General features: G+C 39.4%; 1 protein-coding gene across 5 annotated transcripts in view; it reads right to left on the bottom strand.

Annotated features, from left to right (window-relative positions):
- Positions 1-2,013: 2,013 nt before the first annotated feature.
- The window catches only part of DZIP1 (DAZ interacting zinc finger protein 1), a 49,056-nt gene continuing 33,076 nt past the window's right edge, over positions 2,014-17,993 (bottom strand). For 4 of the 5 annotated variants that reach the window (XM_043891832.1, XM_043891831.1, XM_043891833.1 and 1 more), the window contains exons 15-23: positions 17,830-17,889; positions 13,584-13,726; positions 10,489-10,651; positions 10,042-10,171; positions 9,411-9,464; positions 7,822-8,015; positions 6,169-6,299; positions 4,813-4,987; positions 2,014-3,100 (exon numbers count right to left, since the gene is read on the bottom strand). In XM_043891832.1, coding sequence (XP_043747767.1) covers positions 3,024-3,100; positions 4,813-4,987; positions 6,169-6,299; positions 7,822-8,015; positions 9,411-9,464; positions 10,042-10,171; positions 10,489-10,651; positions 13,584-13,726; positions 17,830-17,889 — 1,127 coding nt within the window. In that variant the 3' untranslated portion in view covers positions 2,014-3,023. The remainder of the gene's footprint in view (positions 3,101-4,812; positions 4,988-6,168; positions 6,300-7,821; positions 8,016-9,410; positions 9,465-10,041; positions 10,172-10,488; positions 10,652-13,583; positions 13,727-17,829; positions 17,890-17,993) is intronic. The other variant, XM_043891834.1, reaches the window with a different exon arrangement.

Genomic DNA, 17,993 nt, shown 5'->3' on the forward strand with positions numbered 1-17,993 from the left:
TTTGTATATATCTTATACATCTGTGTTTAACACCAAAGATTCCAGCAGTGTTTGTAATGTAGCCTTCTTAATCACCCAGACCTTACAGTATTTGTCCCCATTTTTTATGTGTTTTTTCCTTCATATATTAAACAGAGTGTATTGAGGAGTCATGACTTGTAAACAGTATGGGGGTGATCTGAGACTATTCCTCAGATGTCTGCATTGAATGGACATGTACTGGCTGGGCAGAGCCGATTTTTAGTTGGTGACACCTGTCTGTCACCACTGTTTCTTCTCAACGGCTGCTCCAGGAAGAGCTCATGGGACCAAGATGCTACTGCCCACTACCCAGCGGGTCCTCCTTAAATACCTCCTCCTCCGGTATAGAGAGATCTGGATATGCTGGTCATGGCGACTCTGAGGCTGACAGAGGAGGGCCTGGAGCCGCACAGTCCCTACCTCACTCAGAAATAATGGACCGAGTTCCTGAGGACCTGTGTCACTCAGGCCGTGTGTGGAACCAACTGACAATGGAGAGACAGACTTTTTTTCAAGACGTGTAAGTTCCTCCAGGGATCTCTGACTAAAGACAATGTTTTATTACTCAAGCCAGCCCTTTCATCTCATATCCACAGGGCAACAGTTACCTCAGCCTGTGTGTGCCCGTCGCTGCTCTAAACGCTGTGTGCCCTCACTCACTGCAGTCTCACAGCTACCCTCTGAGGTAAGTTCTGTAGGACCCTGAACTGACAGAGGATGAAATGAAAGCAGAGAAGTTGAAGTGACTTGCCACAGCAAGTGACAAAACCTCAAGGACTTTGAACTGAGGCAGTCTAGGGTGAAGTATACAGTCTCAAGCTGTGGCTACAAATCGCTTAGCAGTGTCACCTGTGACTCAGGTACCCGACAATACCAGTCACAGCATGGGTGACCGTGACATCTTCCTCAAGCCTGAAGGACTTAAAAAGGAAAAATCACATTGTTTGGAGGTGTTCACTGAAAAGAAAATGGACGAGTTTATTACTGATACAGTAAACTCTTTTTTCCAGACCATGATAATACTTAAATACCTTTTCCGGAGATACAAATGAACTGAAAACCACTGAGGGAGGCTAGGTGCTATAAGCCAATGTGGGCACAGTGTTTGGTGAATGTGTGTTTAAAACAAATTTTTAAATTTTACAGCTATACTGGTGAAGAAAATATTTGACTGTATTGAACTATCACAGCTTCTGAAGAATTTAGGGCAAGAAGGGGTCAAAGTACAGAAAAACTGTGAGGAGCCAGAAACATTAGCCATGTGTCCATGACAGGAAATATAAGGCAATGGTCCAAAGGAAAATGAGCAAACCAATTCTAGTACAACCTAACATGACAGGACTAAACAGAATATCAGCTTCTGCGACACAGACACATAAAGATTTGGGTTACTTAGCAGACGTTCATCTTATTTCCCCAATCCTTGCTGTTTAGGAATGAAGACCTGGCAGACCCAGGACTTGGGAGTTGAGGCCTGATTTAAAGCCTGCTTTTGTCATTTTCTCGTCATATGACTTTTGGCAAGTTATTGTATAGCTTAGTTTCTCACATCTTTAAGAAGATTAAAATAATATGTCTCAAAGTTGTTCTCATCAAATGAACTAATAACGTACATTAAAACAGAACAAGGAGCTCAACAGATCTAAGTGGATGAGTGAGTGAACACAGGAGCCCTGGTGCCTTCTTAGGCATCGTTGTAGGTTGCTCATCTGTGTCTTACTACAGTGAAGATCTGATTCAGGGTTTATTAGAGCTTTTAGAAACATATTTAAAGCAAGTATATTTGCATTAAATGGCCTTCGTGGGAAGTTTTTAAAAAGCTAAGTGGCCCACAAGTAAAAAGGACCCTGGTGGGGCAGAAACAGATAAAAGAAAAATTACCCTTTTAGATCAGCATGTTACATGGCATAGCTACCAAGACAAGCTTAAATCCTTGAATGAAATGAGTTTAACTTGAAATCAGCTCTAATAACTCAGCCACAGTCACAAGAGTGTCACTGAGGGTTTTACTTGAAAGGCTGACAAAACAAAGAGGTCCAAATCCTAACAGACCATTTAGTTAAAATATTACTTTTTGGGGGGAAACAAAAGAAGAGTACCACAAGGTATAAAAAAATGCAAACAACAGTTTATATGAACATGTTGACTATTGATAATGTCACTGTTAAGAATATAACTAAATTAGTTTTGAGGTATTTTCTAATGTGGAAAGGGCATTTTAAAAAAGTAAAAAAAAACTACAGACACATATGAATTCAGTATGGACTCAATCTATTCTATTCATAGTCTGATAAATTAACTGATATTTAAAATGGCTACATTTTATTCATAAAATATCCAAGGTCAAGGTTATGCTACAGAAATAGTATTTTAAGTTCTAAAATATGCTTACAGTGGCCCAAAGCTGCATATGGGAAAAGTACTTCCGGAAAATGTAGTTAATATGGGTCTAGCTATATTTTTATTAACTCTAAACTTACTTCTAGATGAAAAATAAGCTGTCTACTCTTAAAATTTCACTGATTTCCACCAATTCCATTTTGAGGATACTAACAGAACTTCTATAATAAAACACTTCCAACATGACAATGTACATAAGAAAGATTTTTTTTTTTAAAGTTTAAATGCAAACTAAAACCTGCTATCAGTTTAAAAAAAAAATTCACTTAAAAATTAGTTAAAAAAAATACACCTAAACACTAGAGTACTGTTCTGAAGAAAAAACTTTTTATGACTTCAGTGACACATTATTTTTAAGCAGCAGCAGCATTCTTAAACACTTTTATATGCTTCAAAATACTGTTGACAATTTGTGTGTGTGTTTTTTTTAACACTGCATTAGGTGGCATTAAAGAGACTCTTGTTCTCTGAGAGCCGGTTTCCTTGTTATTGCAGGAGATGCTGTCAGGCAGGACAATTACAGTTGTGTAGGCAGTGCTGAAATACCACAATATCAAATACTGCTGAAGTCTGGACGGACCTCCTGACGCACAGGGTGACAGTTACACATCTGAAGAGTCACTCCAATCAGTCACGGTTACTAAGCTGCTTTTCAATGTACTGGACTCATCCTGAGGTCCTGTGTGGGAGACAGGGAGGGAGGGAGAGGAGGCCCCAGTGATTAAACGAGCACATTGTCCAGCCAGTAAACGCTCCGTAACTTCACACTGTAATTCGTCACTCGGGCCTGAGTCGGCTTGCCAACCCCACCCCCAGCTCCCACAAGCTGGGCCAAGACGCTGCGGAATGTCCCACCACCACAGGACGGCCGCGTCTCTAGGTCAGCCTCACAGGGCCCTCGTAGCGAAGCTTCCACCCGGCCCCCACCTCCTGGCATTCAGCACAGCACCTGAAGGCGGGCAGCCATAAAGAGAGGAGAATAAAATTAACAAGCCAAGGAGGGGCTAAAGGCTAAAAATAGGTTCTTTAGCATAGATGAGCTTAAAGGTGAAGTTAGATCAAAAGTGCCTTGAGCCACTGAAACAAGAGTACAGAGAATTCCACTTGAGCGTGACTAGGGATGTTTTCTTTGAGGGGCGTGGGGTCATGGCACCGGGAGGAGGAAATGTACTCAGGGCATTCTGAGTGTCCTGAGTGTCCCGTGTCCTTCCACAGTCACTGTAGCATAAACACGTCTTTTGTTTTTTCAATGATGAGGATGGATGCTGAGACATAGCACAGAAAACTTATGACGGTGACAGAACAGAAGGTCAGTGTTAACAACTGGCACACTGGTGGAGCGAAGAGATCAAGTGAAGACAGAGGCAGCAATGGTTCATCTTAGAAATGCGGGGGGTGGGGTGGGGTACAAGAGCCTGCTATAAGCAGACCAAGAGATGTTCATGTATTCATTTAGAATTACAGATGGGGGGGAACGAAAGTACTGAAGAGGGGGCGTGAGAGTTGCAGGCAGTGGAGAAGGAGCCAAATCTTCATCTGTCTTATCAGCACCTAGAAAGTTCACGTCTAAAATCAATAAGTCTAGAAACAAGTCTGGGTCTGTTACTTGCAGGGATGTAGGATGGCTGGGAGGATGCACTGTGTGTATATGGGGGGGCGGGGGGGTGGTTGGGGGGACGTGGAAAAGAATTTCTCTGATTTAAAAAATACAAATTATATTTTCTGATTTTAAAAATTAAATGTGTTGAGAGGTTAAGTGACTGGACTTATTATCCAGACTCTAGCCTGGGTGGATAGGATCAATGGCAGTAAACAGTTTCACTGGTCCTTCATTTCACTGGCTACAATGCTACAAGAAGAATCTTCCTTGGAAGAAAATAACAATATTTAACACACAGACAGATGAATACAGAAAGACAGTCAGGAAAAAAGTGGCCTCATTTAGGTATGTATCAGAAATGTAAATTTCTAGGATGCATCTACGTGAAGAGTATTTGTAGGGGCACTTTCAAAAATAGATATTTAAAAATTTTAAAGACAAAAGATTAGAAACTGAAATTAACATTTAGAAAACTAATAAATAGATACTAATCAGTAAGTTGTTCACATTCAGTCCTTATTAAAGTAATGTTTTTTAAGTCGCTCAGTCGTGTCCAACTTTTTTGTGACCCCACGGACTGTAACCTTCCAGGCTCCTCTGTCCATGAGATTTCCCAGGCAAAAATACTGGAGTGGGCTGCTATTTCCTTCTCCAGAGGATCTTTCTGACACAGGGATCAAACCCACGTCTCCTGCTTGGCAGGTAGATTCTTTTCCGCTGAGCCACCCAGGGAAGCTCATTAGGGTAGTATGGTGTTTATAAGGCTTCTGGTAGACACCAAAGCCACGAACCTTCCTTTGGTCCTTTCGGGTTAGCTGCACCCCAGGCATTTGGCACTTGAGTAGAATTTGACTCATTCTTCACAGGTGGAGGAGGTTCCTTCTGTTCTCTCTCAGCTTTTCTCCCTATAGATCTGTCTTCCTCTAAGGATGATATGTCCCAGTCATCATCATCCACATCTGTACACTAAAAAAAAAAAAAAAAAAAAGTGGAGAATAATGAATGTTCCCTAAAGAAACCGTGTGTGTTAGAGCCCCTCAAATAGACTGAAACACTGACGCTAAATGGTAAGAAGTTGGGAGCCTCAGAGGGTCTCTCATCTGGTCATCTCCGAGGGCGATGAAATGGGTTTGGAAATCTGTGCTTCGAAAGCAGAGGGAACCACCTCTTTTTGTTTGTTGCCGTGGAAATGTATGTTTCCTATGTAGCAATTGAAAATTTAGAAAATTCCAGAAACTACATTGTAAAGTCAAGTCAGGATGCTCCCCAAGGAGCAGTCAGACAGGCTCTGGGGCTCTTACCTCTGTGATACTAAGACATTTAACTGCAGGAGACATCACATGAGGGCCCTGCAAAAGCCACCGGCCCCGATGGGAAGGACTGTGTATTTCTCCAGTGCACCTTCTAAGGAAGACACGGTGGCTCTTGACTGATGTGACTTTTTGTCATTTTGGACTTGTGTAACACAAATGGCACTAACTTATGAAAGTAATTGGACAGAATGCTCTGGATTCCACAGATGAGCAGGGGAAGAATTAAATCTAATGTAAGTGAAAAATTAAAGAGCAACTATGACTGGAAGACCCAGTCAACACAGAGTAGCCCACCCAGGTCTCCATCCACAGGAGCACTTCCAGGGCCTGGTGCCAGACCTTGGAGTGTGTCCAAAGTCTCAGGAAGGGGAGCTCAGCTTTGTTCTCCGCTCGGGTCACAGTCTCTCTAAAGCATGTCTTATGGACTCCAGCTGCCAAGGGGGGTAAACTCTGAAAAGTCCCTATTTCACTTCCAGGTCATGTCTTGGTAGCAAAAAGGTTCCTGGACTCAGATCTGAAAGCCCAGATTCTATTCAGTCACAAGTTTCTGTGAACAAACTACCTAATATCTGCCAGTGTCAAATAATACACGTGACAAGATTCTGAAAACCTGTAAAACCTGATAAGCATAGGATGTATTATTACCAGTTATCCTTTCAGTATCTTTGATTCCCTATGGAAATACAATACTGAAAACAAGATAAAGTAAAAATCTCAACCTCTACTATACTAAATAATTGTATTTGTTTTACATTTCACTACAAAATACAATTATTATGATATATTCATTAAAAGATGAATTTGTGTATGTTTAACAAGTAAAAGTGATTTCACCTTTAGATCTTCTTTTAGTTCTTTTTTGATGAACGCGTCAGCAACATTAATTCCACCAACTGGCTTATTCATATTTCTGTGATTTGAAACCGTCTTTTCAACTTTTCCAGTTAATGTTTTAATGGAGGTTCCTATGGGAGCCATAGAAAACAGGTAAAGTTTAAAAAAATTAAATCTTCAGTTCCAAAATAATCTTACAATGTGAGAGAGTCTGTGTGTTAGTCGCTCTATTATGTCTGACTCTGTGTGACCCCACAGACTGTAGCCTGCCAGGCTCCTCCATCCATGGGATTTTCCAGGCAAGAATACTCGAGTGGGCTGCCATTTCCTCCTCCAGAGAGAGCCCAAGCATTGCAAATAATGCCTTTTAAAAAATTATGATCCTCTAGACTAGAAGAATAAAATCTTTATTTTAAATCAAAGAAGAATGTCATTCAGACTCATTATCAGAAACTTTAATTTTAGTGAGGCAGCCTGTGTGAATGGATATTCATATGGTATTTTCAAAAACAATTATTTAAAAAGTTATATTTTACACAATTATAAAAACACATGGTATATACAAATTATATACAATAAACTAATAACATCTGATATGCTTAAAATATAGAAATTTTAAGTTGCATTAAACAGTTTTTTTGTTTTTTTTTTTTAATGACCCTTTTGCCTCTTCGCCTTAGCAAATTATCAGCAATCACCAACTTGGACCTCACATTCCTTTAGAATTGCCCTATTTCCAAAAGGCAGCATAGTGTGTTAGAACAGTTATTCTCAAGGACACACAGTGTTAAGGGGTTGAATTGTGTCCCACATGCGTATGTTGAAGTCCTTACCCCCATTACTTCAGAAGGTGACCTATTTCGAGACAGGACCTTTAAAGAGGTAATTAGGTTAAGGTGAGGCCATTAAGGAGGACCCTAATCTAACACAACTGGTGTTCTTGGACAAGAGTGGGAAATTTGAACACAGAGGCACCCACAGAGAAAGTCAATGTGACGAGACATAAGGAGGAGACAGCCAAGGACAGAGGGACAGAGCAGGTCCTCTCCTCATAGCTCTCAGAAGAAACCAACCTTGCCACCTTGACTGTGGTCTTCCAACTTCTGTGAGACAGATTCTGTGGTTTAAGCCACACAGAGTGTGTTCTTCATTATAGCAGCCCTTGTGTTTGTTACTAATACACCCAGACATCCCCAACCCCTTCCTCTCCTTCCACCTGAACATCAACTACTTGCTAAGCCCCTTCCATTTTTCCTCAGGCATCAACAATTTTTAGATTAACCCCATACTTTCTTTCCTGGTGGCTCAGATTGTAAAGAATCGGCCTGCAATGCAGGAGACCAGAGTTGGATCCCTGGGTTGGAAAGATCCCCTTGAGAAGAGAATGACTACTCACTCCAGTATTCTTGCCTGGAGAATTTCAAGGACAGAGGAGCCTGGCAGCCTACAGTCCATGGGGTCGCAAAGAGTCAGACACGACTGAGGGACTAGCACTTTCATTTTACTTTCACACTGTTTCCTCGAGAACTTTCTCAGCTCAGATGCCCAGTATGGAGAGTTGAGAACCACTGTCGTCCACAGAAGCACTGTGGTTGAGAACCACTGTCCTAAAATCAAAATTTCCAGGTGGATTTTCAGTAAAGGAAAGCTTACCTGTGGGCTTGGGGGAAATATCAGAGTCCTCAATTTCACTTCCCTCCGTCCAGTCAGTGTCGCTTTTGACGGTGCTCTTTACGAAACTACTCTTGTTGGTTTTAGAGGCCAGCACAGGAAGTACGTCTGGGGAGGCGAACGCCTGGATGAGGTCGTCAGCATCCAGCTCCTCCTCGGAACTGAAGGGAGGAGTCCTAAACAAACCAAAGCCCACACAGGGGGCGCTGTTTCCGTGTTTCAGGATTTACAGACAATATGCCCCTTAAAGAGGTCGGAACTTTCTCAAGAGAGCCGAACAAATGCGTGCGTGGCCACAGAACAAGATGGCGGCCAGGCTGAGGACTTACTATGCAAAAGGCGGAATGGCCATTTCAAGTTTACATCTGCCAACCACATGCCACATGGCCTATTTACCAAAGTGGACTGAAGTTAGGATATGACTCCTCTAAACTCAAATTCTGTCTTTTTTTAATATCAGTTTTTATACACCTAAGAAAAATATAGTGGAAAAAAATATTTCTGGGATAAAACTATGCTGTCTTTTAAAATAGTGCCATTTGCAGAGTCCACACGACTGAGGACACACGCAGGCATGCATGCATGCATTACTTATAGCTGACCTTTATACTGTACCCTACCAAGTACTTTATATGACTACACACACTCATTTGTAGTATCATGTAAATCATCACCCCATTTTAAAGTGAAACAAATTCAGAGCAGTATCTATTTATTTAAAAAATATTCACTGAGCACCTAAATTCCACACAATGTTCAGTTAAACTACATCCCATGAAATAAAGCTCTTCCCATGAGATTATTACATGATAAGTGCTTCTGAAGGGTGAGTTATCATTTATAGTGTCTTTATTATATTTATTCTCTCTACTATGGAATTCAATTATCATAAAATTAGTTTTACTCCTAATTAATAACAATGATATACCTACAACTTATTGAGTACCCACAAGTGCCAAGCACTGAGACCAAGTCCTTTTCGTATGTTCTCATTTTGATTTGTAGAACTATTCTGTGAAAGAGGAAGCACCATCCCATATTACAGATAGAAAAACTGAGGCTTAAAACAGGTAATCAACTGAATCAGTGTCACACAGTTAAGGAATGACTGAGATAGGGTTCTCAGTATCCTAAACGAGCCTAAGAGTGTAAGGTCTAAGGCCGTTAACAACTTCCACAAGAAGCTGGAACACTAAAATTCTACCCAGATATACCATCATGGATCCAGCCACTAAAAAGCAACATCACGCATTTATCATGCTTATTGAAAATTTATAATGTATATAAATTTATAATTTATCATTCTTATCGAAAATTACTAAACTAGGCAGGGGTGGGGGTGGGGAATAACAAACATGACTCAGGTGTGGTCCCACTTGTTAATGGAGGCCACAAGAGCTACTGACTTAGGATAAAGAAGTGAAGGTGTAACAAAGGAATCACAGATTAAATATGATATGTAATAATTATGGTTCTAGTGAACCACAATGAACATACTAATTTACAGTGAAAGGAATGTTCAGTGAAAAGAACTTTTAAAAACCACCTTTCCCTGCTCCCTCAGTACTCACGCAACAGTGGAAGACCTCCTGGGAAAATGATCTTCTGTGGCATTTTTCTTAACTCTAAAAGCAAGAGAAAAATATTTCCAGCATGAGCAAATCATGTAATTTAAAATAGAATTCTATGGAATTGGTGATTTTTGCTTTATTAGAGGGTGAGCAGTTACGAGTCTCCCCGAACTGAGAGAAGGGTAGGCATTCCAAATGTGATTCTCTGTTGGGTCACACATTGCTGTGGGCTGAATGCTTGTGGCCCCCTAATATTCCTGTGTTGAAGCCCTAGCCCTCAGTGTGATGGTATCTGAAGATGGGGTGATTTGGTTTAGATGAAGTCATGAGGATGGGGCCCACATTGAAAGGAATTAGTGCCCCCGTAAGTAAAGGAAGAGAGACCAAGGCTCTCTTATTCTCCTTGGCAAATGAGGACACAGTAAGAAGCTGGCCATCTGTGAGTCCTGGGAGAGAAGCCTCCCAGAACCTGACTATGCTGGCTGGCACCCTGATCTCAGACTTCCACCCTCCAGAAGTGTTATAAAATATATTTCTGTTGTTTAAGCCACCCAGTCAATGGTATTCTGTTATAGCAGCCCAAGCTGAGACAAATATTTAAAAAAAAAAAATTAGAGTTGAAAATACTCACTTTGGAACAGATGTTCTATCAGAAAAAACAGGTCTTTGTCTAATCAGCTGTCTGCTTTTGGGAGGCAGGTGTATTGCTTTAGGTAGTTCTCCAGTTGAAAGGGTGTCCATTTGAGAAGCACCATACCTGTCTGGAATAGTAGTGTCATTTGTGAGTCTCCACTGCGTGAAAAGCAGAAGAAAATGCTACAATATTGTCTACATTGGCACATAAACAAACAAGCCCATCTCAAGGGCCTAGAGTCCACACTACAGGAGGTTTTTAATTGTAAAAACACACACACACACAAAAATTGTAAAAAAAAAATCTAAAATGCAACATTTAATGGTTCAAACAGTAACACAGTTGCCGATTAAGTGCCAAGGTTTGTGAACCATATAAAATCATGAAATGGTTGGTCTATTAATATTTCTGCAGACATGAAATGGCAGTGGGTCACAGGCTTACCTGTGGACAGCAGTGTTCTCTCTTCAATTTTACAGCTGACCTGATGTTCAAGGAATTCTCGAATTTGCTGAATGTTAGGTATTTGTCTTTCTCGCTCATGTCTTGTTGATTCCACGGTTCTTAGTACTCTATTCAAGTGATCGCTTGGAATACCACGTATATCCTGAAGGAACAAAACATTAAGTTAAGAAATTATCCTTTGGTGCTTTTCATTTCGTGAATGTTTGTCTGCATTAACCATGCCAATCTTTTGTCCTTACTGCTGCATGTAAGATGGGGATGCCCTGACGTATAATACACGGTCCCAGCCCCAAAAGGAGCTCAAGGTGCAATGGGACACATAAGGAGTGTGTAAGATTATACGTGGCTGGTTAGGGATAGCATTTGGGAACAGGACTGAATTCATGGAAGGCATGTGAGTGACTGATTATGACTGATTAACCAACAGTGCAAGATATGTGATAAAGACTGAATGAATCCACAGGGCTGGAGGAATTCAGAGATTCAAGCCATCAGAGGCCTCAGTGGCCCAAGAAGGCTTAAGAGGGCTGGGCTGTGCCTTGAAGGATGGGTGGATGAAACAAGTAAAAAGAAGGGTGGGATCAGATGGGGGCACCTTGTGGGGAAGGCAGGCAATGAGGCAGAAACAGTCAGGGTGTCAAGGGATTAATGCTACAGAGAAACAGGTGAGGACAGCAAAAAAGGAGACTGATGCCAAAATGAAAAACTTCAAGGCTAGTTATGCCACAGGTAAGAGAAAAATCATCAGGCTTTCAATGATGAAAATGCCATAATTTAAGAGGTGATTTGAGAAAATTCTTCAGGATTTGAAAGGTTATCTAAAGAAGAAAGCCAGTTAAAGAGCGACTTATTCATTTATTCAATATCAGTGTCACACACACACTCCCATCTCCTCCCTCACCTTTCCCTGAGTCTTCCTCATTCCAGGAAGTGACCCTACCACCCATCCAGCTGCCCAGGGCAGAAATCTCCATCATCAGATTGACTGCCACCTCCAAGCAGTTTTCTCTGACCTCAATTATTCAATCCCTTCTACTTTTCCTTCATTTCACATCCTATAATCATTATGGATCTATCACCTGTTTTGTGTGAGCAGGTGTTCAATGCCTGTCTTCCTATACCCTGATGCTGGATGCAAAGACACAATTCTGTACAAATGTCAGTTCTTCCTAAATAACACACAACATTTAAAGCAATTCCAATCAGAATCCCATCCCAGCAGGGATTATTTTGGAACTGCAACAGCTATTTCTAAAGTTCACTGGAAAACAAAATACAAAAGAACTGCCAAGAAATTTTTGAAATAAGACTAATAAAAAGGCATGGCCTGTAACAGATACTAAAATACAGGACAAAGTTACTAAGATTAAACCAGTATTGTGTTAGCAAACAAATACCAAAAAATTCAAAGGATAAAATCACTGAAAGTCCAAAAATAAATCCAAATGTATGTAAAGATGTCCTTTATGATATAACTGCTATTTCAAACAAACTAAGAAAGGGTGGGTTATTCAACAAAAGATCCAACTGATCCAACTGGAAATAAGTTTAGATCTCCAACTCAGTGTTTCCAAACTTAAGTGTTAAAGCCCAGATAGACCAAAAAAGTAAACAAAAAACTATGCATTAAGTTTAAAAAAAAAGGGTGTTTTTATACTCATAGGATAAAAGTAAATGTCCCAAATAAAACACATAACCCCAAAACCATATGCAGCTACAACAGGAGCTCTCATACACTCACAGGGATATTGTCAGTGTTTACACTTTGGAAAATTATTTGGCTAAACCTACTAAAACTAAATGTGTATAGTCTTAGAAATTTCAATCCTAGATATACATCCAAGAGAAAGGAATGTCCATGTCCACCAAAAGACAGTACAAGAATGTAAAGCCAAAAAGCCCCAAACTGGAAATCTAAATGGCCCTTAACAGGAGAACAGATAAAATCTAGTGTATTTATACAACACAATATTACAGTACAAACTACTGTGAAGTGAAATAATATGAATGAATCTTAAAGAAAAAGTCATAAGCAAAACAAATGACACAAATACTACATGGTGTAGGGTTCCACTCAGATGAGGTTTAAGAACAAACAAAACTAAATCTGAATAGTCATTGCCTCTGGTTGGGGAGTATGAAACAATAGCAACTTAGGAAAGCCAAAGACAGTCTTCTAGGATATTGGAAATGATGGATTTCTTGACCTGGGTGGTAGTTACAGATCATACACACACACCCCACATACAGACATACAAATCTCTATGTACACATCTTTGTATACACACATACATTCAGATACACACAAATGTATGCACATGTGCAGATACACATATACACATGTATGCATACAGATCCATGCACCTATACACACATGAATACACAATATATACACACAGATCAACATACACAAACACAGCACATTCATCTGCACACATAAACATGCATGCAGTGCATGTACACAATGCACACATGTCCATGTGCACACAACTGCATAAACCACCCACACATGTATGCATACTTTTGCATTACACATACACACATGCACATGTAATATGTATACTCATATGCAGAAACGGGAATATATAAATTCAGGTTGTTCAATTAAGTTTGTGTATTTTATGTATGCAACTATTCAGCCTGGCAACAACATGAAATACAATTCATTCACCCATTCATTTAATAAGTGCTGCTGATTTTGTAATAAACATAGTTTGGAGCTAACATCAGAATGTAGGCAGCTCTGCAACTGCCTACAGGCAAATCCTGGCTCCTTCATCACTAACATGTGACCTGAAGCAATGACTTCACCTTTGCAAAATGCCGATGAACTAACTGCCACTTATCTCAGAGATCAATCTCTATGTTTAAATGAGTTAACACTGGGAAAGCTCTCTGAAAGGTGTCAGGCACACAGTGAATGCCAGCTAAGTGTTTAATGAATCATGTTGCATTAGGCTCTGGTCTCCAAATGTAAGAGAACTGACATGCCACCTCCTCTTCTCTGATCATTTATTATTTAGAAAACAAAATAAAACGAAACCAGTAAATATTCCCAAAGTGGGTGAACTTACTGCATTAATCCCCAACATTTCCAGTTTCTCCACCAAACTCTGCTCCAAGACGGTTCTTATTTCCTTAGTGAGGGAAGGGTTATTCTTCAAAGTTTTCCTTATATGTATCTTGTTGTCATTTAATTTCTGTTCATTTTCTCTTCCTAAAATAAGGTTTTTATAATGTGTTAAAAGGAATTAAACAAAGGTATTAAACCTCTAAGCAGAAAATGGCAAAACACAACTTCTAAACTGCAAGCAAGCATTCATGTTTTCAAGTTTTTGAATATTTTAGTCATTCAGCACAATATATAATCCTTAAGTATTATAGCTTTTAAAATTATCTTAAGCCTGCTTCAAAACTTCAGGATCTTCAGACTTTTTCTTGATTACTCAACCAAATTACAGCTAGATATATGTGAGAAATAAGTCTCTAGAGAAGCAAAATGGGAAAAAAAAACTTACTGAGAAATTTAATGTTTTATCCTAAAATTATTTTTACTACTTCCTAAAGAAATCATTTCTCCTAAATCCAGTCAGAATTAGGTATCATCTAATGAAGAAAAAGCCTTATTTCTTTTAAATAATTAAGTTTTATGTTATATATTTAGTGGATGTTAAGTTCACATAAAATTTCAAAATGTGAAGATTATTATCTCTCTCAAAATACTTACCAAAATGAAAAAGAAATTAACAAAACTCTTAGGAAAAGTATATTTTGTTTACAACAACCTAAAGTTAGAAACAAAAAATAACAGGCCAGAGTCTCTTAATTGTCCTTCCTTATTCCTTTCATTTCCTTCCAGAAAAAAATCATCTAGTTTAAGAAGGTTTGGAGAAAGGGGCAGGACTGTATGACCTTGAACAACCGAGTACTTATGTCAAAGGAAAATGAAGGCTTAGGAAACAGTCTCAGTGCTGGGCAGTTCAGACCCTTAGTGAACACCACAGGCAGATCTGGGAGAAGGTGGTGATGGTACTATCATCACTCTGAAGCCTGTTCTCCTAACAAAAGCATTTCACCCAAAGAAAGTGGCACCAAATGCCACTGCCCAGGTCTGGGGCTTCAGGCAGATCCCCACAGAGACTCCACTCTTTCAAGGTCTCACCTGCCTCAGCAGATGGGATTTTTAGGTTCCCGTGGCACGTGGATTTGCAGAATATCTTAACAACATGCCTTTTGGTTAAGATGCTTTCTAAACACTAGCTCAATTCCAATAGTAAAGAATATTTCTGTTCATTATTAACAAATTTCAGGCAAAATTAGCCACATTATTATTGGTCCATTAAATAGGAGGGAAAAACCTGCACGATGATGCTTTTCTACACTTTGCTACTGTGGCTTGCTAAATCAAAATTATGAAATTTTGTATGAGTTTATATGGATAAAAGTCAGATGTAATCTTAAATTTTATATTTTCAGCATTTATGCTGCTGTTTCCCTAATATTCTGAAACTACAAAAAGAAAAAGAACTTCTGCCCTAGGAACTGAGCCCATCAAAACCTAGAGGGCTTAGCTGCAGTCACTGCTGTCGCTGACTTTGGCTGCTGGTTGGTCATCAAGTCTGCAACTGTCTAGGGCCGAAAGTAAAAAGAAGTACCGAGAGAGCCTGGAAGTCATAGAGCTACTATTGAAATAGATGCACCTCCTGTCTCAATTAGGCAAAGATAATTCTTTGGCCAGCATCTCAGATATAAAAGAAATAACACAGAAGCACAGTCTGAAGCGAGGCTCTGGGACATGGGGCCACAAGCAGGGGTCAAGTGATACCCAGAACAGACTGGCCACAGTCTAGAAGAGTTGCAAGGCCTTTGATCGAGGTAACTGAATTCATTTGCTGGCTGGTCCAAGTTCACCTTCAGCCCTGATGACAAGTTCATTTTGATGCCTAAGTTCTCCCAAATGATGGAAGATTTCCCTCTGTCCTTAAATTCCTTCACAAGTGGGTGCTCACTTTGGAAAGTCATTTGTGAATAATTAGAAAAATTTTTATAGAAGTCTTATGAGCCTGGGTCTGGCAAGACAGAAGCAAGAGAAAGAAGGTAGAATAGATAGGAAAAGATAATAAAAGTTTTTCTGTAAAGGTGAAATGAATGACTTGAAAGATGATCAGAACTCAAGATTTTAGTTAAAGCACATATTGTCTCACCAAGATCAAGACAAACTATTCTAGAAATCAGCATTTCCTCTAATTAAAGAATGGAAAGCATGCCCAAGCAGATGCCCAGGCTAATGCATAACAGCCCACACATGTAATCAGTTATATCAGACTTATTAACACACCACATCATTCATGGTAAGCAAATAATTGTAGCATAAAGCACGTAGTTAAACAAAACAAAAAGCAACACACAACAGAATTTCTGAGTTGGAAGGGACTTGATGGTCTAGTACTCAATTTCCTCATTAGTCACAGGAGGACTCTAAAACCAGAGAGGTAGAGAATTCCCCAAAGGCCATCCTGCAAAGGCTGGACCTGTTTGCCTTCCTCCATCACTTTGTTCTTTGCATTAAACCATGGAAAGCAGAAAACCTGGACATTAGTCCTAGCCACTCTCACTAATTAAACTCAATGACCTGGAGCAAGCTCCTAATCCCCTTGTGTTCCAAGTTTCTGAAAAATAACCCCTAAGATCCCTCCTGGCCCTCGCATTCTAACATCCAACAGAAGTGAGATCAAGTCTGCCTCAAAGGATGAGTTAATTCTTGATAAAAAGCTGTAGTGTTTTTGCAAATCACTGCCAAAATTTAGGTGCACAGGCATTTGTCTGCAAATGTTAGTACAAGCTGAGGAATTTATTGATGGCAATTAATTTGCTGCTAGCCGTCTGGCTCCACGGAGGCACTAGAAAGATGCAGTCACTGGTTTCTGTAAACAGTGCTCTGGGATTCAGTTGATCCCAGTGGTCCTCAGCGCTCACCCATCTCCACCAGAGCTGTGTCTGAACACATGGTGGGTGGCAAAGATGAGTTTCCCAACTCAACTCCCTAACTGTGGCAACAGCCAATGATGGTATTTGCCGTCAGCAATGCAAGCCTTACATTGTCTGAGTAGAAGAAACCTAAAAGAAGTCCAGGCAGAATATGCAATGGGTGAAACTTGGAACTGAAACGGTGATGATGGACAAACCAGGATTCCTCTTGGAACCTAGCTGACTCATTTCTAATAGTACGAACTATGTAATTTGAGACACTAGTTTCAAAATTTTGGACCCTATCTATGAACCCCCTGACATATTTCATAGAAATTCTTCCAAGAATAAGGGATCTTGTGTTCTAGATATCAATAAATGATACTTATGAAAGAGCAAGCATGTTACATGCAAGAAAATGAAAAAACAGATCACGCAGATGTTACAGATATGCTTGATCTAGTTCCTTCTCAATCTGTATCCTTATACAAAAAAAAAAAATTGGGAAAAGTCTAGAGAACACAGAAGTTATAACAAACATTAAGAATTTACATATTATAATGTATAATTTTATTTTGCTTCCTAACAAAAATGATACAACCACAGCCCATATAAATATTAACAATTTGCTTTCTCCTGAAGAAGTAAAATATGGTAAAGCATTACTAAGGAGACAATTATGATAAACTGATCCAAATATAATTGTTTTAGGATCTCTAAGTCATTAGAAAATATTATTAATAATGTAAGTAAGAATTCACAAACTTTAAAAATTAGCTGACAGGAAATAATTTTTATTACTACTGCCAAATAAAATGAGGAAGCAGTAATAATTTTAATTAACTCCCCAAACCTGTAACAGCTCTCATATTCTGCCATTGAGATATTCTGCATGTAAATATTCCACATTCAGAGCCTAGACATTATGCCTTCCTTGCTATTAAAAACAGTTTTTGAAATGGGCGCTTTACTTATTCATTTGGTAGATTCAGGGTATGAGAAATGACTACTGTGGTCTTAATATTTTTGTATAATCTGGCACACAACTGTGTCAATTTGTCATCGGATCAGAAAATCTTGGCATTGACATAATGACTTAAATTTTTTTTTTCAAGTTCCCTGACATAGAAAATTTCTTACTCATATGCTAAAAGACAGTAAAGCAGGGCGGAAATATAACAGCACATTATGGGAACAGGATGCTGGAATACTACAGATTGGAAATGTAATCCAAACCTAAATGCCTTCCTAATTTTGATACACTACAATAAAACTCAAGTACTTTCAAAGCGTGGGTTTTAGCATCTAAATGTGATTGATGTAGATATAAACCCTGATCAAGCTCATTGTTACCTTTTTCTTCCTCTGAAAGTTCTTCTATTGGTTCCAGTATGTGCGATGAGAATGCCTGTTCTATTAATGAGGAAAAATAAGAATAGTACAGACAGGACAACAGCAAAGTAAAGTTAGTTTCTTTCAAACAATTTTGAAAGACATCGTTCCATAGTACTTTAACC

Source organism: Cervus elaphus, chromosome 30, assembly GCF_910594005.1.
Source record: "Cervus elaphus chromosome 30, mCerEla1.1, whole genome shotgun sequence".
NCBI classification, from domain to species: Eukaryota; Metazoa; Chordata; class Mammalia; order Artiodactyla; family Cervidae; genus Cervus; species Cervus elaphus.